At 40.2% G+C, this 14,872-nt stretch overlaps 1 protein-coding gene across 2 annotated transcripts; it reads right to left on the bottom strand.

Annotated features, from left to right (window-relative positions):
- Positions 1–2,076: 2,076 nt before the first annotated feature.
- On the bottom strand, positions 2,077–13,474 carry ccdc15 (coiled-coil domain containing 15). 2 transcript variants are annotated; one of them, XM_012881463.3, is made up of 10 exons: positions 13,195–13,474; positions 11,089–11,238; positions 8,806–8,916; positions 8,073–8,189; positions 7,847–7,945; positions 4,880–4,999; positions 4,697–4,800; positions 4,407–4,601; positions 3,178–3,326; positions 2,077–3,087 (listed from the first exon to the last, which is right to left on the bottom strand). In XM_012881463.3, exons 1-10 carry the CDS (start codon positions 13,369–13,371, stop codon positions 3,038–3,040), a joined length of 1,272 nt encoding a protein of 423 aa, XP_012736917.2. In that variant the 5' UTR covers positions 13,372–13,474; the 3' UTR covers positions 2,077–3,037. The 2 variants fall into 2 exon arrangements, with proteins under 2 accessions (XP_012736917.2, XP_021163718.2); XM_021308043.2 differs by having other exon boundaries at positions 7,847–7,942.
- Positions 13,475–14,872: the final 1,398 nt, after the last annotated feature.

The following is a 14,872-nucleotide window of genomic DNA, read 5'->3' as shown; positions in this document are numbered from 1 at the left end:
ATGAAACTGAAGCGGAAGCAAAAAAGCATGATCTTGAAAGAATATTACTTTGTGCTCTAAACATTTTCCATTTTCAGATTTTATTTTTCACTAAAACTGTTAATCTATTTAAATAAGAACACAAAGTCAGTCCAGAGGACCACAAATAGCCCCTAGGCCACACACTGGACACCCTTAAAACAAACATTCAGCCTTCAGCCTCAGGTGACACCGAATGGATCGAAAATACTGTTGATGAAGGTGTCTGCAACAGTAAACATAACAGCACTCATGGGAAAGAGGAAGCCGTAAAAAATAGCAGCAGCAGCTGGACGCCGGTGATACGTGGTCCGCCGTTTTGTCTCAATTCCTCTCGGCACAGATTCAACATGTGTGAGAAACATTTTTACACATCATGGTCTTTATGGATACAATAGCATCACTTAGTTGCAACATGCAGGTACAAACAAGGCAAAGGGACCCAGAGTCTATTTCCGACTCCTAAAGCCCCTTCCAGCCTTCTTATTGACTTCTGGAGCTAAAAGCCAAAAACCCAAGAATCGGAAAAGAGAGGTTTTGTGTCCAGAAGCAAGAATATTCGAGGTATCTAAATAACTTGACAAGATAGTAAGGAAGCCTTTTATGGAGAGCTTTAATTATTTTTGACATAACTGAACTGTGAATATGAAAGTTCTTGACTGACCATTATATGAGAAGTGGCTTTCCATATATGGTTGGGGGATACAAGCCACTACTACTGGTTTTATTGTTGAAGTAAAAACCACCTTTCCCTAAAAACGGTACTAATTCTTTAATTTAAACAGTCCAAAGAGGCTCTTTGGGATTACTTTGGTGTGAACAAATCCCTCCTCAGAAATGTACTGACCTGGTTCCAGCCTCGACTCGCTGGTTATGTTGGAGCTTTAAAAGACTACAGCTGTGGATGACATTTAAAATGATTCACACGCTTCATTCTGCTTATTAAAATATGTTAGCAAGACACTGAAGCAGTCTGTAGCTTCAATAAGTATCTTGGGTGCACTTTTATTACTGTTGTATTTACAAAGGAAAATGAGTATTATTCCTAACTTATATCCTCTACTTACTCTGTAGATATAAATAAAAATGTAATGAAAGATTAAGAAAAACAATTCTTTTGAAAAATGTATTATTTTTCCTGATTAAAGCAGGAGCAGTCTTTTTATTGAATAAAGTGGCCCACTTGCAGTCCATGGTGATGAGAAATAGTAATATTTACACATGTTTAAGGTTTGGCAATTCTCCTAAAATGTCCATTATTTATTTACTGCTGAGCGACGAACATATCCATGCACATGATATTAAAGACGCGGCTGAACACTAAAGACATTTAAAAACATCTAAAATAACAATAAAGAAAAACAACTTGATAATCATATGCAAATGGTTGCAATGTTTCATTATTAGTGGCCCCAACAATAATAATAATGATTCTTAGTGCATCCTAGGTACCCAGACGAGCGTTATCGTAGATTCTTCCTTCCAGCAGTTCAGTCTTTATAACCATCACTGCTCCTAACAAACCTTGAAAAGTCATTTACATCTGTGCTGTTATTTATAGATATTTTTTGCTTTTTTCATAGATGGTCTTTTGGTGTTTTTTTATACACCATTATAAATCAGCATTTTGCACACTTTTGGGCCATCCTACTCAGCTGCACATTTAATCTCAGTATTCCATTTAAAGTGGAATACTGTGGGACATAAAGGACTATTTTATTCTATGATGATGATGATGATGATGATAATAACAGGGCAGTCCAACAGAGACTTCAGGAGAAATAAAAAAAAAGGGAAGTAAACCTACTCATGGCAAGAAGTGGGTCAGTTGGTAAACATAGTAGGTGCAATGGTGCGCAAAAACACGATATGGTCCATACTTTGGTTTTAAAGTCACAGTTCAATGAGTTTTCAGTTCGCTTCAATCAAGAGGAAAAAAAAGCGGTCGTGATAGAAGTGACTGGAGATTTAGTTTGATTTTTTTATTAATGAAAGATAAGTGGTTGTGGCCACTGACTAGATGGGTGGAATATACAACAACAAGAACAAAACACACTCTTGGATGGTCAATGTAGCTGTTTATGTATTTTTTTTAATGAAACTGTGCAGATATTTCACAATGAAAGAGTTTAGTGATAGTTGGGAGTGCTCTCAGGTCTGTATTGGGTCATATTTTAAATATGCGCTACAGAACGTTGCACAGCACACAAATTAAGAATATTTGTTAGTTTATATTAAGCTATTAGACAACTGCCCTGCAAAAACACACATCTGCAAGGCACTGTAAAAAAAAACATAAAATAAAACATTAAAAACTGACTGAAATCAGGACATTCCTGTCTCTCAGAGTGGTATGGACTCTGAAATTCATAGAAACTCAGCAGTTGCACACAGAAACATGACATATTATTTAATAGTTCCTTAAAAAAAAAACACAGCAGTGCAAAAATGTCAGATCTTCTAACCCCCCCGCAAAAAAAAGAGAGTAAAATTCAAGTTTAGACATGCACGTAATTCCTGATTATTTACTGACTTTCTAAAATTATGTACACATTCACATTTCATAATATGCAATAAATAGAGCAATGAAATAGTTAAGGAAATGCAACCAAAGAATGTATTTTTAAGTCCAGTTCCAGAAAAGTCCCGCTTAAATCATGAGAAACGTCGAGTTTATGCTGGATTAGAATATTTCCATATCAACAAGCTCATGTTTTACAGCTGCAATGAGAAAATGTAAAGTTTAACAAGAATGAAGGGAGTATACTTATTCTAATCAGGGTTCCAATGCTTAAAATCACTGGGAAAGTTAATAATTTTTCAATATAAAATATAAGAATCCAGATTCAGCGCTAAGAGAAAATGTAAGCGTGAAAAACAGCACAAGCGCATCTCCTAACGACGCAACCGCAGAAATGTCCAACAAATAACCCAATACTGGCTTTGAGAACTTAGAGTAATTCAATATTTGACTGAACAGAGCGCAAGGTGGCAGCTCCATCAGAAAAGTCCGCTTCCTTTACTGTAAGTCCAAACTCACCAGTGTTGACTGCAGAGCTTTAGCATACGCTGCGGAGAGGAGAGACACGTTTCACAAAGAGGTTCAGCGGCAAGGCGAAGTTTATTTATAAAAAGAGTGGGAGAGTGTGCCGCCACTACCTCTGGGGTTGTTGTAGAAGACGCAGTTGTTGGCGCAGGTGTCGGGGTGGGAGTCCCAAAAAGACGAGGCACAGCAGCAGAGAGGGGGGAGCTCCACTCTCATCTGAGACAGGCGCTCCTTCATCTGAGCTCTCAGAGCCTCGACAAACCTGCCGAGAGTCCCCCACAGGTTATTCAGGACAGGTGCTGCAGCTCAGAGCTGCTACACACTTCTACATCCATCAGTCCATATATATGTGTTTAATACTATTTAAATGCATCTATTATTATTTCGTTTTTTTGTATCCCACCTCTCACCTAACCTGACAGAAGCCAGCTGTATGTTGCTCCGCCTAGCTTCACTCACATACATCTGGGACATCTTCCGTAGAGAGTGATTTCTCCAACCAATTTTATTGTCCAGCCAATCAGGACGCAGGGCTGGAGTTTCATAGATGTGACGTAGTGGAGACGCGACCATGACGTGAGACTGATTTGATAGCAATGGCGGCTCGTTGAGGAAGCAAGCGTTAACGTTGATGCTGCCATTTCTTCTGTGTTGTCCAATCTACCTAATATTGTTTCATTAAAAGAACATCAGAGAACGGCTCTGAAGGCTTTTGTTGGTGGAAACCATGTTTTCGCCCTTCTCCCGACCGGATTTGGCAAGTTTTGTTTTCCATGGCGCTTTGCCGCCTGTCTTCCTGTCAGCTCACTGTCAATAAAACGCGTGCCACTAGAGCCACAAACACATTAAAAAAATTCTCTATCTTTTTTTCCTGCGTCGCTCTCACAGCGTCACGGGTTGGCTTCGGTGTGAGTGGTTGAAATAGCACGTCGATAGAGATGACAGACAAGTGGCTTATCCAATCATATGCAAGGATTTTTGATAAAGCCCAGCCTTCAATAAAGGAAATTCCTATGGAGAGGTCCCAGATGGATGTGAGTGGAGCTAGGCGGAGCGAGACTTACGTCTGGCTAGAGTCAGGTTACCTCTCACCCACTGACCGGCAGATAGGCGGCAGCGAGTAAAATAATGGATAATGGATGGAAAAATAGTCTTAAACATTTCAGACTGATCTTCTGATTTTTGTCCTCTTATCATGTTTGTGTCAGAACATTTTGTGGATATGTTCACAGTTATGTAGCAACACAGCATCCGTTGCACAGATAAAACCGATATTTAAACAGCGGCATGAGTCAGAATGAGTCAGCAGGGGAGATATCAGTTCTAATGAGCAGCAGATTACCTCGCAGGGTCTTTGACCTTCTCCCCTCTGCTCCTCCTCTGCAGCTGCATGGCTCTCTCCTCCTCCTCCTGCTTCAGTCGCTCCAGAACCAGCAGCTCTCGCCCCTCCAGTCTCCGTTTGGCCTCTGCAAGCATCCGGCCTCTCTCCAACCTCATCTCCTCCTCCTGACGAAGCTTTTCTTTTTCTGCTTTGATCCTGAAATGACAAAGTTTAAAGATACTTTTCTTTCCTTGTTGTGAAGGTTTTTCAACATGAAAACGATCCAGGAGGAACCGCTGCGGTCCGGTCACCTCGCAGTCCTCTTCAGATGCTTCCTGAGTTGTTTGTTCTCCTTCACCTGCTCCCGTTCGGCGGTCATGGCCAGACGGCGGTGCATCAAGAAGTGACACTGATGCTGCAGAGAAAGACGCAGCGTCTGTCTGAGATAATTAGCCCAGAAGGAGGAAAACTAGCTGGATCAGGTCTTCGTCTACCTGCTTTTTCACATTTTCTTGATCGGCCATCGGCCAGAGAACCCTCGGGACTCTTGGGCTCTGATTAGAACCGTGATCTGAGCGTGAATTGTTAAGATCTGACTGGACATGTCCGCCCACCTGAAACAGGGAGACGGGGAAAATTAGGAATACAGCGACCTGCAAAAGTATTCAACGTCATTTTACAAACAAACTAGAATGCTTTTCATTCAGATTTTATAAGACAGACTGACACAAAGTAGCACAATTGGGAAGCAAAAGGGGAAAAAAAAGTTTATAAAGATTTTATACACACTAAAATCTGAACAGTGTGGCATGAATTTCTATTCGGTGCCCTTTATACTAACACAGCTAAATTAAATCCTTATTGGTCTCTAGACTGGTTACTATTTTTTTTCCCAGCTTCAACACTTTTACAAAATGATACTTTGAGATTTCTATTTACATTTTTTTGTCCCGTTTGAAGCATAAATATAATCAGAATTAGCTTTATTGGCCAAATTTGTGCACGCAACAAGGAATTTGACTTTGGTTCCAGTTTTCACTCAATGTACAGAGATTATTACCTGACTCCGCCAGATAGATTTGCTCCGCATATCCATCTGGAAACCTTCCGTTGAAGTAATTTTGGGAAGGGGCGAAAATACTGGTAGCTGATTGGCCTATGTTGGTGATAGACGGGCCAAATGAACCAATCAGATTCGTCGTCGCTCTGTTACGAGCGACGACGAAAACACAACCACAAGCTAAGCTACTCTTGCTGCTGCAGGTAAAGGCTCGTTAGCTCAGCAGAGAAATACTCTGTAATTCCGATAAAACTTGCTCGATAGCCACGCTAACGCTAGTTTCATCGGCTGAAGCCGCCATGTTGTTTAGACTGAACTGACGCGCTTCTCGTTGCGTCACACCTCAACCCGCCTCAAAGCCAACGCTGATTGGACGTTCGTTTGGTGAACGGCTCCAAATTTTCTTTAACGGAGAGTAGCCAGACTGATCTGCGAGTGAAACCTTGAAAGCTCGCGAGATCAGGATGGTCTCACGAGGCTACAGAGATTACTGCCTGTATCCAAAATCTCGTTCTTTCAGACATGATCCAGAACTCCTGAGCAGAGCTGCGGGTCGGAATGCAGACCTTTTGGCTTTTTGGACCGGAGCAGCACCTGCATAACTGCAGAAGAAGCCCCAATCCGTCTGAACGTCTACCGCTCCATCCTAGCTTAGCGTCACTCGCGAACTAGACACCATGATGCTTAAACTCCTCCGCTTGAGGCAGAGACTGACAAATTGACCGACGCATGGATGAATAAAGAACACAGATGAATCGACGGACAGATAATAGAGCACAAAAAATAAAAATATTAAGATGGGTGGACAAATGGATGACTGCCTCTCACTCTGACTGGATGGCTGGGAGTCAGTAAACAAAAAAAAAAGCATAATGGTGTGAATAATGATCAACTCCAGGCCTGCTGTTGAGGATTAATAAGAGGACATCATTGTGTTTTTGCATTTTTATATAAAATGTCCATTAAAATCAGAAGAAATTCCACGTAGACAACTGACTAGAAGAAAATAAAAAAAATAATAAAAATAAAACTTTGCTCCGGAGTTTTTTAGACCATGAATGAACCGCAGCTGGAGTTAAGCAACCATGAGCTGTAAACCGTCACAGCAGGTCGAGGGAGAACTCGATTTTAACTTCCTGTGTATCTTTCTTATTCTGATTAACCCTTGATGAAGTGAAACAGGAATCTGTTTTGTAAATTCATATTTAAAAAGGAACTCAACGCCGTTTTACAGTTGCAACGGTCTTCTGTCAAAGGTAAGCTTTGAAAGCAACGCTGCACAGTCCAAAGCTCTGAACTGATAAAAGCAACATGGAGACATGCAGTCTTCACATCCTCAAAGCTGTTTGCAACATTTTGAAGCCTGGATTTCTAGGCTTTGTTGGTAAAGAGCACATTTTCTGTGATAAAATGTTTCCGTAGACAATGACATTGCATAAAGTGAAGCTCTGTCCGGCACGTCACACGTTATCTGACAGTATGAAACAGAAATATCCACATCCCTGTTTTTAAAGCAGCATTTATTCACGTTTGAGGAAATCAGCTGATTCCTGTATTTGCACATCATGATCCTGTTGCAGAAAAATGCCTTTTCAACATCTTTTTTTCCAATTGAGTTTTGTCCGCAGAAAAATATTTTTTTGGCCTTTTTTCAATGAGAAGTAAACAACTTACTCTCAAGTCTTTTAGGTAACTTGCTAAATTATTCATGTCTGTTGGCGATTTCCAAACTTTGTCACATTATATTACAACCAGAAGCTTCACTGATAACTTTTTTTTGTATAAAGTAAAGAGGAAGTGAAAGGATAGAAAGGTACAACTTTATTTAAAACTATGAAAAGTGTGATGTGTCTGTTTTCTGCCACCTTTACTGAGATGTTCCTAAGTAAAAATGTCCGTTATGCACCTAAACTGACAGGCTGGGCAAGGAAAGCATTAATCAGAAGGAGGAAGAAGTCTGTGGTGCTTCTGGTGGAGCTCCACGGGGGTGAAGAAATCTATTAACAGGATAACTGTGCCGTCTATAATTCTGGCTTTAATGCATGCATGGAAAGAAGACAGTCATTGGTTAAGGGAAGCCACAAGAAATCCTGTTTAGGCGGTACAGCAGCCAGGTGGAAGAAGGTGATCCGCTCAGGTGAGAAAAAACTGAGCTGTGTGGCATTCACAATTAAACATTGCTTTGAGGTTGACCTGTTTCATAAATCCCATTATAAAACACTGAAACTGTGGATTTAAGGTAATTAAATAAGAAACTATCTACTAGGTCTAAACAGTTTAAAAGTTCAGTCGATACTGAGTGTGTTTGTTGTCCAGTGTAGAAACGTTTCGAATTGAAATCCTAAAAAAAATTGACTTGACGTTATTGATTTCACTGTTGCATGCTGGGAATTAAAGTCACCTTCTGCTGAACAAGGGGGCATTCGTGTTGACTGCCAAAGACAGGAACCTCTGCAGGAACATCCTCCTCTGTTCTCTGCACATGAGCACCGGCTCTCTGCTGGGTGGAGGGACAAATCGTATCATTAGCTTTCAGAAAAGAAAAAAAAAACACAACAACAACAAAAAATGGGATCATGGGAAGTGTGTTAAAAAAGCAGAACAAAGTGTGGGGCACAGACGCTCACATGTCTGGTCGGAGAGACGTTCCATCTGCCTCCTGGAAGATCTGACGCCGTTTCCTCCTGCTGGATCAGCCGACAGGCAGCCAGTCTGAGTCTCACCTGCCTCATGGACTCACTCGGCTGGAAAAGTGACAGAAATAAATAACACTCCACATTAATCATAGTCACATTATGTTAAAGTCACACAGAAGAACACAAGTTGATCCTTCGGAGCGTCAGCAACAGGACATTAACGCCATCAAAGGGGAACCAGAACGAGAGCAGCTGCAAGAAACTCCTTAGTGCCCCCTGGTGGGTAAATGATCACATTACATTTTCCACATATGAATTCATTATGATGTTAGTACAGCAGTGTGCAGATACTGTTCAATATCATCGACTTTTCTTCTAAGATTTTCTGTTATTCAGGTCAGGAAATTCCTACTGGACCAAAAACCAAACAGGGGAGCAAAAGTCTTCATCAGTCACGGTTTGGCGACTGAATTATTGCCCTTGACTTAAGAACAAACTTCTCCTTCCGCTGAATGATGATAGTTTAAAATAAGCAGATAATACCTAAAAAAAAACATGTATACATTTTTATAATCATCGTTTCATGCAACAGTGATTTTAGCTGAGTTTATAAATGTGTGGAGCAAGCAATAAAGACTGCACCAACAGAGACTAAACAGCGTCTTCAAAGTTAGCAGAGAATCTGTTTCGGCACAGATTCTCTGCTCCGGCGTCCGCCTCTCACCTCTGGAGAGCTGCTGTGCTGCGCGGCCGTTCCTGAGGGGATGTTCTCCTCGTTGGGGGACACTTGGTGGGTTGTGACCTGGTAATGGGGGGTTCTTCTGCGAGGCGTTACCTGGACAAACAAACAAAACACGGGTCCACTGTGAAATGATCAGCCCAGCAGCCGAACCAAGTCTGCCCTTTTTTTCAGGAGTTTGAATGTTTAGCAGAGGTGCTGATGAGCCTCTGAAGTCCTGTCCGGTGTGCCGGGATGCAGCTTCAGAACCACACAGAATATCAATGAAGCACCATCATGAAAAACAGAATGTTGACGGCCATTTTCTGATAGAATCTGTCCTTACATCTGTTTTTATTCACTGGCTACGGCAGCCTATCAGTAGGAGACAAAAACAAACAAAAAAAACCCCGAATGAAATAAAAAGCAAAGGTGGAAAGTCAGATGATTAGTACCAGATTACCCAACCAGACAGAATTCAATTCAATTTTATTTATATAGCACCAATTCATGAAACATGTCATCTCAAGGCACTTTACAAAGTCAAATTCAATCAGATTATACAGATTGGTCAAAAGTGTCCTATATAAGGGAAATATTTATTACATTTTAAACATTTTTAAGAGTCACAGGAAAGGAAAAATACATTTTCAGCTCTACTTATCATCCACTTCATGGTGAATTTCAGTTCCTGCCACCTGGAAGGAGATTCAGACGGCCGACAGCAAGGACCAGCAGATGGAAAAGCTGATGACTTCAAAATGTGATCAGTTGTCATTTTAGTCTGATAGTTTTTAATTGATATTTGCCTTTTCGCTGATGTTTTCTTTACCGTTTCTTTTGCCAATGTTGTAGAGTGATTGTGTTTTTATATATTTTTCACAAGGCTGAGAGGGAAATTTCCCTACGGGGAAAATAATAACGTTATACTGACCAACTAGTGAGTCAGTTTATGAACAAAAACATTTCACAATTTTTAGCTTCAAGCCAGTCACAAAAACCTCATTTGTTCCAGTTCCTTTTTCTTTTTTTTTTTTAGCTCCAGGTATGAAAAACCACCCATGAAACCCAATACAGGATAGGTGTGTGCTGGCATTCTGATAAAGTGGAGAATAAAAAGCCTAAAAGCAATGAAAATGTTTTCATCTTATTTTATTTGGGATACTTGTTTCCAGGAAATGGGATAATTTTCTGCAGCCAATTTTTCTATAATCGACTACGTCTTTTTTTAGAGCACTTTTTACACACAACCGAAGCTCCACAAAGGGCTTTACATAAGCTAAAAACAGGACGCAGTGAAAAACAAATAATAAAGAACTCAACAAGGCAAAGCATGCAAAAGTAAAAAAAATAAAATAAAAACAGGAATGTGTAGTCGAGTGTGAACTCCTTTATGATGTGAAGGAGGGCAGCAGGATGGCAGAAAATCTGGTGATAATAATGGTAAATACTGTGATGGGGATCAGTTAAGATATCGTGTCCGATGTGAGCATCTGTTGCCGTGAGATTCTGTCCAACACACTAAATATTAGTAAAATGTAAGTCTGTAAAACTTGGAATATGTCAGCCAACAATTATTGCTCTCCAAACTGTCCTCTGCGATACAAACATCGCATTAACCATAGATTTGCGACATATCGTGGAGCCTTGAACTGAAGATGCTAAAGGCTGATATAAAAATAGAAAGAAAAAAGAAGTGTTAAAACTAAGATAAAGAAAATAAATTATACAGATAGATAAATTTAATGAAAGAAAAAATACTTAAAAAGAGGACTAAATAACTAGAATAAAACAAAGAACATTGAATACATTTAAAAAATTCACATAAAGCCTCTCTAATGGCTTTCTATGGAGTCCAAAGTGTTTTAACTATTAGGTTTATGGGACTTTTAATATAATTTCTTTTAACATAAAGAAAATCTTTTCAGAAGTCTGTAGAAATATTACTACTTTAAAGGATTATATAAAAGATCGGCTGTTTGACAGAAAAATAAATCTTTGGATCAAAAGCAGTCACTGATATCTATAAAAACTTAAGGCGACATTTGTACCGACGACTGCAATAAATTTGGTTTTATGTTTTATAGTGACAGCAAAAACAAATATGCCATTTTATATTCTAAATGACTGGAAGATTTCTTTGTTGGTAATTTTTGTAAGAAGCCACAACTGAAGGCAACAGATGTTAGACGCTTGTTATTCAGCTTTGTTTCACCCAAATCAGCCATTAATCTCTGTTATTTCCCGTTTTGTTTTTGTAAGACCCCCCTTTCAGTGGAAATACTTTACCGAGAGATGCGTGCGAGGCGGCTGTCGTCTCTCGCCGATGTGAGCTCGATATGCGACTCGCTGACGTACTTTATCTTGAAAGCGCCTGAGGTTGTCTTCATTCTCCCTTCTCTTTTGTGCCTGCAGCTCCTCAGTCAGCAAAGCGAGGGCCTAAAACAAAACACAGAGCTTTCAGCTATCAAGTTCTAAAATCTCCAGTCACACAAAATATAACAATTAACAATAAAATAGCCAAATACAAATTTCTAAACTTAGATCTTTACCCCTAAGGTAGTGGTGGAACAAAAACTGAATTACATAAGTTGAACTTTATACCCCATATTGCACTTTTCTCTCCAATATACAAACAAAGAAAAACAATATCACTTTAAAGATATTCATGGTAGAAACTAAGTAAAACCATTGATAAGGGGTTAATATATTGTAGAACTACCTTGAGCAGAAATCTAAACTAACAGCTGTTTTCTGCATATTTTCATCATCGCCGTCTCATCATTGGCCAAAGCTTCAGCCGTCAAACACAGATGGTCTGAGATTTAACTCAGGAATCCTTTGGTACACAGAGGAGCTCTTGGTAGTCTCAAGAACTACAAGGTGTCCAAACAAGCCCAGATCATCACATTTCCACCACCATGCTGGACAGTTTTGAGTAGCTGTTTGTACTGCGACGCTTTCTTAGGAATTCTCCGAACATAGTCTTGAACACAGATGATGAACATAGTCTCTACTTTGGCCTCGCCTGTCAAAACAACAACGTTCAACCAGTCTTGATATTTTCAAGATGCGACTTTGCAAACTTCATGCTTCCAGTTTTGCTTTAGAACAAACTGCCGTCTCCAGGCAGTCACTCCATACAAGCCTTACTTCTTCAGTATTTTTCTAATGGTATCTGTGTTGAACTGTGATAAAGTAAAGGCCAACACATACTTACACATTTCTCAATCAACCAGTTGGGGTAATAACAAGGACAAAGTTCTTTTTGGCAAGGACATTTCATACTTTAGAAGAATTTGGCCCTCCTGGAAAATATTCCGGCTAAAAGATGTGTTAAGACAAAACTACCAAGAACTCCCAAACCTGGGTTACAACAAAAGAATGGCATTGTTTTGTTTTTGCAACCCTGGATGAGAGAAATAATCTTTTTGTTCCTGTGGAAAATGTAGAGTCTTAGGCTGAGATGGAGCTTTTACGTCTCTGGCTATTTCTCCCAGCTGGGGGTTGTTCTGCCTCTTGGAAGATCGGGGCCCGTCAAATGTTGTCCTCTTGTGAAGAACGGTCAAATTGTTTGGAGATAATATTAAAGCGCTTTAAAGCGGGACAGAAAACAGCAGATACTATCTGACGTCGGTTTCCGTCTTTCCTCCTGTTGTAGTAACACACACATAAGACCAACAAACTACTTCTTTTACTTCTAATTGCATAGCAGAAAGTTGGTATTGGTTTAATTAGATTAAATATCAAGTACTTAAAAACCTATAAGTAAATTGTAGAAGTGAATTAGCTCATAGTTGTTTCATAATAGCTGATACAGAAATTAAGCTAAGTGTTTCTAGGTTTATAATGGTTTTTGAAATATGTCAAATGACGAAGCGCCTCTGATTACACACTCATCCTATCTGTGTTTGTCTCGCCACAAACAAAACAGATCTGCATTCCAGGGTCAAATAAGGAGTTGGCTTCTTGATACATTTGCCAGATGTTTCTAGGAGTCTACCTAGATAAACCTTCCAGAACATTGTAAAGCTTATAAACCCTAAATCTTCGTGAAGCTTACCAACCATAAAACATCATGTGACTCTTTCTTACTCTCGTATCCCACAAGAAGGTTGGGTGAATTTATTGCCTGTTAGTGACCTTAAAGACTCCATACTATGTGCCCTGCCAGCCCATAGTAACCAAAACTACTGTTTAATAAAATACATTATTAATATAAAAAATGATTATATATTTCCATAACCCAAACTGTAAGTTTAGGTTAAATTAATAACGCATTAACTTCCTGGTTACAAACTGTGGGGATAGCGAGAGGTCAAAGCCCAACAAACGGTCGCTTGGTAACGGATAAACCGAGCTAGCTAGCCGGCTGCTTTTTAAAGCTAAACTTACAGCCGGGTGCTCCGGGAAATCCTGTCCGCTCTCCACCCAGGCTCCCACCGCCGCCACCGCCTGGTTTCTTTCCGCCAAAACTTTACTGGCTCTCGGGTGTCCATGCTGGCTGGTCCTGTTCCCCGGAGGGTCGTTCCTGCGGTTTGTCTGAGCTCTAACGCGGTTAGCAGCACTCATCAGTAAACACCGCCGCCAACGTTGACTGGAAGCGGAATTTGATGAATTCGCCTCAAGTCCACACAATTAAATGGCTTTCAATAAAAAAAAAAATCAACACAAGGAACATAAACACTAGAACAACTAGTGTGGTGACAGAAGAGTAAGCAGCAACAGGTTTGTTTTGAGTTTCGCTCGTCTTGTTTTAGTCCGGATTAGTTTGCTCACTACCGCCCCCATCTGGCCTGGAGGCGACACTGAACATCTCCAGTAAGAAGATTGGTAAAACATCCACCTGGGAGAATCATAGAAAAACACTTCCATACAAGTATTTAACATGAGTGAAAATTAATTCACATAATATGAGAATGGATGAACAGTCTCTTTTTGTGTGTTTTCTTTTTGTTGTTCTGTTTTTAATATGAACCAATTTGTGTCTGAAATAAAGTTGATGAATAAAATGTCGTCTTGTCTTCGAAATATATGCCTACTGATGTTCTTCTGAAAATCAGAGCAAATTAAAACATTTGTGTCTGAAACATCTACTGAAGTTCACACACCCCACCAACTCATACACATCTCACTAACACAAGCTTTTTTTTGTATTGACCCCATTCTAACCTCAGAGCTTCTTTCACTGAGGAAGACATAATTACACTGTGTCAGCAGCAGAAGACCAGGAAAGCTGCGTGAGGTTCCATCACAGGGTTAAACGACTGCAGGCCTCTAGCCATGACGTCTTTGGTCATTAAAAATGTTTGAGGTGTTGAAGCACTGGACCGCCTGCAGATTGCTTAGCGGGCAAAAAGGTTAGTAGATAATGCCGTCAGCCTTAGACCAACTCCATCCTGTCACCACTTCGACCACCCAGGGATATGATTATGTGAAACTCCTGGAGTTTGCAGACGACACCTCCGCCATTGGTCTGATCCAGAACAGCGACGAGGCAGATTGACTGGTCCACTGGTGCTCAACCCGCTCAAGACTGCAGAGTTGATAGGCAACCTCTGGACACGCTGCCTCCCCTCAACAACGTTGTGCCTCCTATGTGTGCCATTATTCAATCTGTTTTGTGCACATCCACGCCTGTGTGGTTTGGCTCATCTTCAAACAGGACAGGTCCAAACTACAACAAACAGCTATGGCTGCAGAGAGGATCATGAAGGCTGACTTTCTCTCCATCCAGGACTTGTCAAGGATGAGAAAAAAAAAATGCTTAGACTTTTACCTTCAGGTCAGCACCACAGAGCCAAAAATCAGCCACAACAGAGACAGTTTCTTCCACCAGGATGTCACTATGATGAAAACTTAACAGTAAAACACTGCATACACACTATAATAAACATGTCTTCCTCAAGAGCAAAGAGGAACTGGAATCCAATTCTTTGTTTATGTACAAGAATTAATTAACTGATTCTGATCTTCTCGAACTTAATGATTAGAACTGTTAAATTTTCTAATATAAGCTGCTAAATTCTCTCTCTATAGGAGTCTCTACACAATATGTTTAACAATAAAATGA

Source organism: Fundulus heteroclitus, chromosome 11 (genome assembly GCF_011125445.2).
Source record: "Fundulus heteroclitus isolate FHET01 chromosome 11, MU-UCD_Fhet_4.1, whole genome shotgun sequence".
Taxonomy (NCBI): Eukaryota; Metazoa; Chordata; class Actinopteri; order Cyprinodontiformes; family Fundulidae; genus Fundulus; species Fundulus heteroclitus.
Note: the sequence above shows the minus strand (reverse complement) of the source record. Positions and strands in the feature narration are given on the sequence as shown.